At 38.6% G+C, this 10,845-nt stretch overlaps 1 protein-coding gene across 5 annotated transcripts in view; it reads right to left on the reverse strand.

Moving 5' to 3' along the window:
- The window catches only part of FIP1L1 (factor interacting with PAPOLA and CPSF1), a 37,038-nt gene that overhangs the window by 2,756 nt on the left and 23,437 nt on the right, over nt 1-10,845 (reverse strand). For 4 of the 5 annotated variants that reach the window (XM_042870438.1, XM_042870435.1, XM_042870437.1 and 1 more), the window contains 2 exons: nt 9,497-9,552; nt 1,460-1,679 (listed from right to left, as the gene is read on the reverse strand). In XM_042870438.1, coding sequence (XP_042726372.1) covers nt 1,460-1,679; nt 9,497-9,552 — 276 coding nt within the window. The remainder of the gene's footprint in view (nt 1-1,459; nt 1,680-9,496; nt 9,553-10,845) is intronic. The other variant, XM_042870436.1, reaches the window with a different exon arrangement.

Genomic DNA, 10,845 nt, shown 5'->3' on the forward strand with positions numbered 1-10,845 from the left:
AGGGAATTCAAATAAAAGCAATGCATCTGTGTTGTCTCCAGAATACTTCACATTCTCATAGCTCAATTTTTTGAATGCACAAAATTGAAATAAACCTTCTTAAAATATGTATTTATGTATAAACAAAACATACAGAAATATTATGCCTGCCTGTTCAGTCTTTATTAAATCACTTCCACCTTCTCTGTGATTCCCAAACCAACTCATACGAGCTAAGGGCCTCCCATTTTCTTAACACAGCCATGTGGCAACAGCTTTGCTGCAGATGGTGGATAATTTAGTCACATAAAAAAAAAGTTGAGGCCTGCTCTTCCCCCTCCTTTGCAGATAACTCTGGCAGCAGCACAGAGATTTCTCTGGGCCTGGAAGCTATTAAGGTTCATTTCAAGCACCCTTGAATGACCAGGCTCCTTTCTGGCCTTCAATCAAGCTGTCTGAGAAACAGATGTTTAGATTGGGCTGAGTTCTTAGAAACTGACCCTGTAATGCAGCACATGCGCACAGGAGAGGACATCACTGCAATAATTTTGGCATCCGTGCACATGGAAAAGCTGCTTTCCTGCATCTAGTTTGGGCCTTTAGCTAACAAACATCGTGCAAAAAAATCTTGTCTCTCAGTTGAAGTCGTTTGCGTTAACTCTGGGTGTTCTTATTTCCTCCAGCATAAAACCATTAGCAAAAACAATCAGCTTAATAGCTCATGTATATTTTTCTGCAAAATTCAAATTTAACAATAAAAACTGAGAAAAGCAGTCTAGACGTCCACTCCAAAATATTTAGCAAATATTGAACAAAATAAATATGAATAAATCTGGCAAGCCAACACAACTCTATGGAGTCACAGAAGGTTCAGCACTAAATGCTTTCTGTTTGTGCGCATGAACTGCAGAATAGCAGCACCTTTTTTTAAAAGCAATTAGGTTTGAAAGCCTGAAGAGTAATAATTATCCATCTGAAAAGAAATAATAAAAAATAAAATTGTTGTTGGCCTTAAATAAGTTTTGAAAAGGTTGGTTGGACAGATCGGTATCCAGCCAGTGCAAATGACTGAAGTACCCATCTCTGCAGCTCACAACACCATTAAGGACAAATGTTGTTCTGTATTGCTTGTGGCACTGAGATGGCAACTAAGACTCATTAAATACTTCTGCAGGTTTTTGTACAACAACTGAGGTGAAAGAGAGCAGAATATCTCATACACAGTGCTTAAATCCCACCTTTACTCTGTATTAAAACAAATTACGAACAACTTGGACGTATACTGTAGCTTCTCCATTTCTGTTTTACATTTAGAAACTGAATTTCAGTTTCCAATTGTAAAGGGAGCAAGGGAAGAGGCCACACCCTCCATCTCTTGGAATATACAGATGAACATTGGACTTTAACACTAAAGCACATGACATAGCAAGGCCTCAGGGCTTAAAACAGAGCTGCAGCATGTTTGAGACGTTGCACTGACCTGTTGAACGCGCTTGAGGATGGGCTGTGATCTCGGTCCCTTTCCCTGTCTCTGGTACGTTCTCGATCTCTGTCTCGGTCCCGGTCCCGGTCTCGATCCCGAGATCGATCTCTGTCCCGCTCCCTGTCCTTCTCTCGCCGTGCATAGTAATCCCACTGTTTGCTGCTGTCCATAAGACTAGACCATGAAGGAGCAGAACCTGCAAGGTGCGGAAAGGTGACTAAAGAAAAAGACGCCGGTATTAGAAAGAACAAAATCAGATACCATAAGAAAACTGCAGCACTTATGTGTGAAAGCAGATGTTTGTTAGCCTCCTTCAAAGACATTTTCCAATCTTTCCCTTTCAGGTAGAAATTAGTTTTGTGCAAACTCTGCATTTTTTCCACGATGCTAATAAAGGCCTCAGCACTCCTTTAAACAGTCCTTATGAAGAGATACAGAACCAGGTAACACAGTCCACAGAAAAATTAGGGAAAGGAGGCACACAACTTTCTATTTTTTACTATTAGTTACAGTAGATATTAGTTACTCTCAGTGTTCTCTTCACCATACTTTTTTCATCACAGAACATAACGGTAACTTTAGAGATTTGTCCACTGATTCACTCTGGAGAGAAGAAATAACGCTCCTGATCACATGCTGTAAGATGCTATTTCTAACAAAGACTCATCACAATCACTATTACTGCTAAACCAGTGCAGTTTCAGAAAATGAAGTGTATTGTTCAAAGACTAAATGCTTAAGAAGTTAAGAAGGAAGTCACAGCACAACACAGTTACGGTTGTCTCATGGTTACCTCTCCAGGTAACCAGCAATAGCAGAATAGATGTGCTCCTCCCTTGCTCCTTGCCAACTTAGATGTAATAAACAGCTCTAATCTTAATGCCTCAATTGTTTTGTCCTGCTTTCCCCCTCCAGAAGTCCCAGGGATGCATCCTATTACTGAAAAATAAGGGCTGAAGTATTTAACTGGAAACAGCACTCTCTAGTGGGCATAGAGAGGCTGCAAATTCCAACTTCCTGCTTATCTGATTTCCTACCAAGTGATAATACACTGTCCAACAAATAGCAGGAGTTCCCCTTCATTATCTGTAATACCAGAACAATATTCACTCGATTCCACAGCGCTGTGAAGTGACATTAATCATATAATTAATAGAAACACCTACTCAGTAGCATAAGTACATTACTAATGCTGCATTTAGTACTTCCCAGCTCTCTCTCAGCTATGTTCAAATTGCTCTGCCTATCACATCTGGAGCATGCCTGCCCCAGAAACCCTTGGCAGGCAGAAGCTCCCATCAGCAGTTTGCCAAATGTCTGAAGGAGTAATACAAAAGACCTTTTGAGCAGGCAACACAGTAGGAAAAAAACACTTCATTGTTAAAAAATACATTTGCAATGAAAAGCATTGTAATTTTTAAAAAAAGCATTTCTATGAAGGTTTGCTTTTAACAAAATGCTTGACGCTGCTTCACTTCAGAGCTACAGAGAAAATGAGGAGTTAACAGAAAAAAAAATACCCTAACACAACAGTTATGTTGTTCATTACACTGCCAAAACTGACATTCTTCTAAGGAAAGGAGCCAGAAATAGCAAAAAAACAGCTGGACTTTAAAGACTGCTAATTTCCTTGACTTGCCACTATGTCAACAATATACGTATGGTCTACAAAGCTTGAACGCACTGGCTGACACAATATTCTGATCTGAAGTGTGAACTTCAGCTTGATTCTAATTGCACACCACCAAGCAATTACCTTTTTTTATTAAGGGTATTATAAACTGCTATGATGAGTTCAGGTTACTCCTTCACACCTGCAGTAATTCTCATCAGAAAAAAGCATGTCACTGTCACTCCAACAGCACTGAGATAAACCAGTTATGTGTTACTCTGAAAATACAGCGTATGTCCTATCTAGATTTTCACCAGTAATTATTTACAAAGCACAAAGATTTTAAGGGAGTGCATTTTCTAAAATAAACGGGTGTTCCATTGTGGCTTTCCATATGCATCCATTCTTCTAATATTTTCAACAAAAAAGAAAAAATCATTTTTAACATTCTTATCATTTGAAACGCTGGATGTTGGAGTGGAATGTATCCTCAGTAAGTTCACTAATAACATTAAAGTGGGAGGTGCTGCAGACTCCTTGGAGGGATGAGAGGCCTCGCAGAGGGATCTGGATATACTGGAGCACTGGACAATCAGCAACAGCAGGACGTTCATTCAACAGAGGAAAATGCGGGCTGCTCAGCTGGGATGGAGCAATGTCAGACACAAGCAGAGGCTGGGAGATGATTGGCTGGGAGCAGCTCAGAAGAAAGGGACCTTGGAGCGCCAGGAACAGCAGCTCAGCATGAGCCAGCACTGTACCCTGGCAGCCAAGAGGGCAAGCCATATTTTGGGCTGCATCACATCCAGCTAAGCTAGCTGGTAAAAAGAGGTGACTCTCCTGCTACATACAGCACTGGTACATCCTCACCTCAAATACTGTGTGAAGTTCTGGGCTCCACAATAAATGTGACTAGAAGGAGGCAACAAAGGTTGTAAGACATGTCCTGTAAAGAGAGGTTGAGGACGCTTGGGCTGTGTGTTCTGGACAAAAAGAGGCTGCCTGAGAGATGACCTTATTGCTTCCTGCAGCTCCCTGAAGAGAGGAAGCAGAGGGAGGTGCTGAGCTCCACACTCCTGGGAACCAATGATAGAAAATGAAAGAGTGGTACAAAGCTGTTCCAAGAGAGATTCAAACTGGGCATTGGGAAACATTCCTTTACTGTAAAGATGGTTGAACACTGGAACAGGCTTCCTAGAATGGTGGTTGATGTACCAAGCCTCTTGAATACTGACAAACATTTCAATCTCTTTAACGTCCCTTCCAACACAAGCCATGCTGTGATTCTGTAAGAACTTGAAAAGTGGGTCCACAAGAATGTAATGAGATTCAACAACACCCAAAGTAAGATGCCGCAATTGGGTCAGGGCAATTCCCAGATGTGTGTGCAGAAATGAGAAGAGCTCACTGACAGCAGCGCTGTGAAGAAGGCATTATGGATTCCAGAGGAGAGCTCACAAAAAACCCCCAAAAAACTACATAGAAAGCTGGACTTAAGTCAGCAGTGCACACTTGCAGCCCAGATGTCAACCATAGCCTGAGATGCATCAAAAGGAGAGGTGGCCAGTAGAGAGCAGGTGACTGACTGTTCCCCTCCAACCCACTCTCATAAAGCTCAATTTAGAGCACTGCACCCAGGCCATGGGCCCCTAGCACTAGAAAGAGAAGATGATCAGAGGGCTGGAGTACCTCTCCTACAAAGAAAGGCTGAGGGAAGGGTTGGGCTTGTTCAGCTTGGAGAAGTATCTGGGGAGATATCACTGCAGCTTTCCACTGCTTGAAGGGAGCTTACAAACAGGAAAGGATCAACTTTTTCATGGGCAGATGATTCCTCCTTGTCAATGGTTTATAACTAAAAGAGGGGAAATTTAGATTAGGAGCTAAGGGAAATTCTTTACTCAAGAGGGTAGCGTGGTACTGGGACAGACTGCTCAGAAAAGCTGTGGATACTCCATCCTTGGAGGCATTCAAGGTCAGGTTGGATGGGGCCCTGGGCAGTCTGATCTGATAAGTGGCAGCCCTGCCCATGGAAGGGGGTTGGAACTCAGTGGTCTATAAAGTCCCTTCCAACCTAAGCCATTCTATGATTCTACACAATAATGTCCTCATTAACATGGTTTAACTTTTGGTTAGCCCTGAAATGGTCAGACAGTTGGAAGAGGCTACCATTGTAGGTCTCCTCCAGGTGGACTATTTTACTCCATTTTGATTTTAAAGTTTAATAAGTTTAATTCTGAATTTTAAACTAGGAAGAGAAGGAACTTGAAACAGACAGCCAGTAGTTTTCCAGATGTGTAGTGTCACAATATAAGGCAAAGCATTAATACATTTTCTCTGTGCCTCAAAAAAATACTGTCTCTGGAACTGTTTCTGTAGTGCTAAATTCATTGCATGTACACATTTTGTAAAGAAAAATTCAGAGCACTGAATAAAAAAATGCTTCAGGAAACAGCAACAATCAAGATGCTTTACCAGCAAGCCAAATGCATTGTATATACTGAGAGATGACAAAGGTAGCACTGACTCAAGAAAGGATTTAAAAAAAAAATTGAAGAAACTGCATTTGATGCAGCAGAAGAGCACAAAGGTAAGATATTCTTGCAGCTATAGCACAGCTACTATGCCACATTCCTATTGAGATTGCAGTGAGAAAAATGGCCAAGCCTAGGATAAAGACACCAAGGCATAAGATGAGTAATTTTAATAAGCAGAAGAAAGACTAGTGCCTTAATCAGGGCCTGTGTTTTTGCTATGTGTTTCATATACCCATCTTTCCCTGCCATCAAACATGCTGACTGGTAAAGAAGGTAACAGGTTGAGATTCAGTGGAATCAACCAGTAAATAAGTATCCACATTAATTCTCTGTAAAACAATCATCTGTACTATACTGCACCAGTAAGTTCTCAATTTACCTAATTTACACTGAGAACACTGGTAAAATATAAGGCAAAATTCAAATAGGGTATTGGATCACGTTGTGAGATGAGAATGGTAAGACCTTCATCTTTCACTGGAAGGATACCCGCAACAGCAACCACCTGCCACTGAGCCTCTACAGATCCCAAAACCCATATGAAGTCTGAGTTTAGAGACAGACAATTGCTTTGTTCACACATGAAAGTTTTTGCTACAATAGAGATGCCAGATACATTGGGAAAGAGGAGGTGCTCATTTTCTCCCCATTTGGGAAAAATTATCAGCTGAAAAGAAGGATTAAAGCTGGTCTAAATACAGTATTATACCAGAACAAGTGCTCCATGCTCACAGCCAGGACAGGCGATTTTTTCTGCCCAGAATTAGCTTAACCTACTATTGTTACGATACTGCTATTTTACTAACATAAGAACTAAAATGCATAATTTTCTGCAAGAGCCTCTGCTGTATAAATGTATTACAGATATGAGGTGATATCACCTGTATGGTTCCACAGAGGCACTTATCCACTCATCTCCACCAGAAAATATTTTGAGGTTTTTTGAGGAATGGTCCTAACAAAAACTGAGGATTATTTTCACAAAGATGAATTCCAGACTAAGATGTGGCAAAGAAAGCAATTAGGCTCAATCATGAATTAAGTGCTGACTTAATTAAGCTGTTTTTTTGCTTCTCTCATGTCAAAGGCACAAAATGATGGCAGAAGTGTTTTTTAATTTGAACTCATAACTGGACAGAACATATTGCTTGCTGTGGTAAGGATCTTCCTGTGAGAAAGATGCAACAAAATTCTTTAAGACTTTACTCCTCTCTTCTCAGCAATATAACTCCTCTTCTCATTTAAACTTTAGGGTTCTAAGAAACCCATTACTCCAGAAAACAAGGGCCACTGTAAAGTCACTTTTCACTTTGATTAACCTATCACACATTATGACTGACATCTGCATGGGGAATTTCAGCTTGGAGATGTTACTTAACACATTAGACGACTCAACTTTTAAAAACTTCTGCTTCTTCTGTCAATTTTCATGACTTTATGAGGAGAGAGATGAAGAAAGGAGAGATGTGAGAAGGAATGAAACTCATCTACTAAGGAAAGTAGGTAAAAGCCTAAGACAAAACATCCACACGTTCCAGCAAATCTAAAGAATACTAGACAGTAGTCTGTGGCTGGAAATTAATTCAAGTAAACCAGGATCTCCTGTTTGCTCAGACATGCTCCAGAAGCTCAGAACACTGTAAGAGCTGAGTAGATAGAAATTTTAAGACCAAATGACTGTAGTATATCGGGAAACATACATGAAAATAAATTCGGATGAGATGCACAACTATCCTGTGGGAAACTTTAAAGCACACTCAAGAAAAACAGAATTGGTAGCAGCAGGAGCATTCACATCTTTATCTACTAGAATGCATGAATTAAAACATGCTCCATCTACTTATCCTGTTCTCAAGAACTAAGACCAGCTCAGACATTCATTAACAGTCACTATATGAACATTAGGAAACTAAGGATGTCATGCTTCTATAACCAACCAAGGGGAAAAAAAATAATAATCATGCAGCAGAGTGATAAGGATTATGAATCTTCAAAACTGTAAATCAAACTCAGGGTGTTAAGAACTGTCCACAGTTATAAATGAACAAAAATTAAAAAAAACAGCAAGTCCATCCTTTTTTTTTTTTTTTTTTTTTCTCCAAATGAGTAAAGAAATCAAATACCTTCCTTGTCATTGAGCTTCTTCTTCTCCTTTAGAAAATACTTTAATGCTACTGGCTGGAGGCTAAGGGAGGTAGAGGAACTGACAAAAACCTTGACTTAAAGTTTTTTACTAACAGATCTAATTTCCAGTGAAAAAAAAACCTTCAGAAAACTGCAATAACTTGAGAAAGAATCTGAACAAGACAGACCACAACAGACCACATTACAAACTACTCTTTAATTACCTTTTCTACATAACACTAAGTGTTCACATCCCTCAACCAGGAAACGTGCCTAACTTGTCTCATTGGACAAGCTGTAAATACATCATTTCCTCCTTCAGAAGAAAGAGGAGGAAGAAATACCCCAATTTTTCTTAGCACAGAAGAGAAGTTTAAGGCATGTATGCCAATATTTTGTTTGCTGGCATGACCACAATGACAGTCATCTTTAGTATATCAATACTGCAGTAACATTAACATGCCACCCCTCCCCCACGAAGACCAACATAAGACACATTTTCATGTTTCTGTAAGTATTTGACAGAATAGGAAATTCTATCAAAAGACATTCCACAGTGAAAACTGGACACTGCCTATCATATGTAACATACGTACTTTCGACTATAAGACTGCTCTCCTTGTGATACTCTGCATGTTAAAACTTCACCTGTTAAAACTTTGGGAAATTAGTCAACAAGACCATGTTAGTTGTCTCACTCAGCTCTACTTTTTCCCAACTTCAGCAAACATGGTTATTTTTGCTAAAAAAGCAGTTAGCATAAAGCAGCTGTTCATTTACTTCAACAGTTCTTTAATACATAACAAGCTTCCAAGCATGAACGAAAACACTTAGAAATTGATCAGGATCCCTGCAATGCTAACAAAGTACCATTTGCTACTCACTAAACTTATCCAGCTTCAAGAAATTACCATTAACAAATGTTATTTTTAATACCTTCTAAAGGCTTGTAAATATTTGGGAGGTACACTATAGGAATGTTTGATCTGTGCTAAACGTTTCAGTATCCCTCCCTGAACAGGACAAAACTTTCCCTACCATTTTGCCTTCCAGAAGCCAAGATCTAAGGAACAAATAGCAAGGAGACAGAAAAATCAGCGGGAGAAAAAGACCAGGCAGATGCACTGAAGGCAGCATTAGTGACTGGCTACATGTTCACCTTGTATTCTCCCATGTGGACCAAATCAGGAGGATGACAACATTTCAGTATTTCAATTACTTTCTTTTACTGAAGAAGCAGAGCTGTATGCTAGATAACAGTTCTCAACTCACTGCTAAGCTCAGTGAACTTCCATTTGATTCCACATAATGGAACTTCTATTCCAGTTCATCTTCATTATAAAACCAGAAGATTATGTTTTTCAGCATCAGATTTTTTTTCCCATCACATTCACCAAAACAGAAAGAAAATCAACTTCTGCAACAGGCTACAAAAGGATCACAATATCTCAGACAAACAATTTTTTTAAAGAATATTTGCATCACTTAGGATTTCTCAATTATTGATCTTCCTGGTTCAAATTCTGACATGCTTTTCAAGACACATATCAGCATACAAATTAAGTAAGCAAAAGAACAGAGCTTAGGAACAGCTGATACATCTGCAACAGTATCTACTGGTCACAATGGCAGGCAATGAGATTTCATAATGAATTTCTGAAAGGACCTGTTTAGTTAGACTCACAGCTAAAATTCTGGTAAGCATTTAGAACAATTTGACAGCACACTAATAAAAGTTTTTCCAAAGCCAGCAAACTTACTCACCACCACCATATGAAAATGCACGAACAGAACGACTGTCATAGCCAGAGGAATGTCCACTGTTGAGAAGAAAATAGATGTAAAATTCAGTATTACCATTAAAGCTAATTACACCAAAAGACACACTCTTAGTACTATTTCACAGAATTGTTACCATCTTACAGACTAAAAGATCTGTTGTAAGTTAAGTATTCCATTCTGAGCATTACTAATTAAGAAAGCAATCAAGCATTACTTCACAGTTTAATAAAGAAGATGACAACAGCATTCTCTAACCTCATCTTAAAATTAAAAAAAAAAAAAAATCCCCATATATTCAAAACAAATATTACACTGGAACTGTTCTTTTCTATGTTCTAGGAATTTTCTATTTCAAATATTGATTATATCACATTACTGCAAAGATACTGAACTTAATGTACAATTGCTTGGAAGTGCTTCTTCTGTGAATGAAACCATTCCCATTCTTTCTGTTAAGAAGTAGGTATGTGAGCATATCTAAGAACAGGTGGACTTCAAATGTGTAGTTCTATAAATATAGTATTAAATGAACTACATATTTTCTATTGTGACTCCTTTCAGAGACAGCCAACTCAAGTAGGTGAAACTAGGAAGGTTAAAATGGATGATATGTGCATAAGACATAATTCAAACACAAAATACTTTCATGATTTTTTACCACTTCCTACATAGCTTGAATAAATTACCTATGCCATATTTAAATTGAATGCTATTTCTGTTCCTGAAGGCAGTGTAGTATTAAAACAAAGAAAACCAAGTTTGGGGTTAGTTTATTTTAAAACAAACAAACAAAAAACCAAAGGTAGAGAAAGGCCAATGCAACGTTGCAACATCTAACAGTATATGATGTAGTTCCCAGGCACTACAAGAAACTAGATTTTTTACACTGTATTTCAGAACCAACGTAAATATTTACTTAAAGTAATTAAGTGACTACTGCTTAACAGGAGACACAGTCACAGTAACAGTCAGTATGAAAAACAAATTTACTTTCATGCACAGTGAATGTATACAGTTATTTTTTTTTCTGAATTAAATCAGAAGTGGATTTTCTCTGATATCTGCCCTCATCATCCTGCAGCAAAGACATTAACAGAATTTTCAATTTCAAAGGAACAGACACATGCACCTTCTTCCAGTGAAATCCAATAGACTGAAAAGAGGCTTGCACCATATTAAGTGAACTTTGCGTATAACCTGGCTTGGGCCCTACAGCATAATATAAATACTTTTCAAGAGCTGAGCTGACCACTTTTTTCCCCCCTTTTAAATTTTTTATTTTATTTTACTATATATACATACATATACATATATATTTTTTTCCAACATCT

Source organism: Lagopus leucura, unplaced genomic scaffold, assembly GCF_019238085.1.
Source record: "Lagopus leucura isolate 7727_CA_CO unplaced genomic scaffold, USGS_WTPT01 Super-Scaffold_100004, whole genome shotgun sequence".
Classification (NCBI taxonomy): Eukaryota; Metazoa; Chordata; class Aves; order Galliformes; family Phasianidae; genus Lagopus; species Lagopus leucura.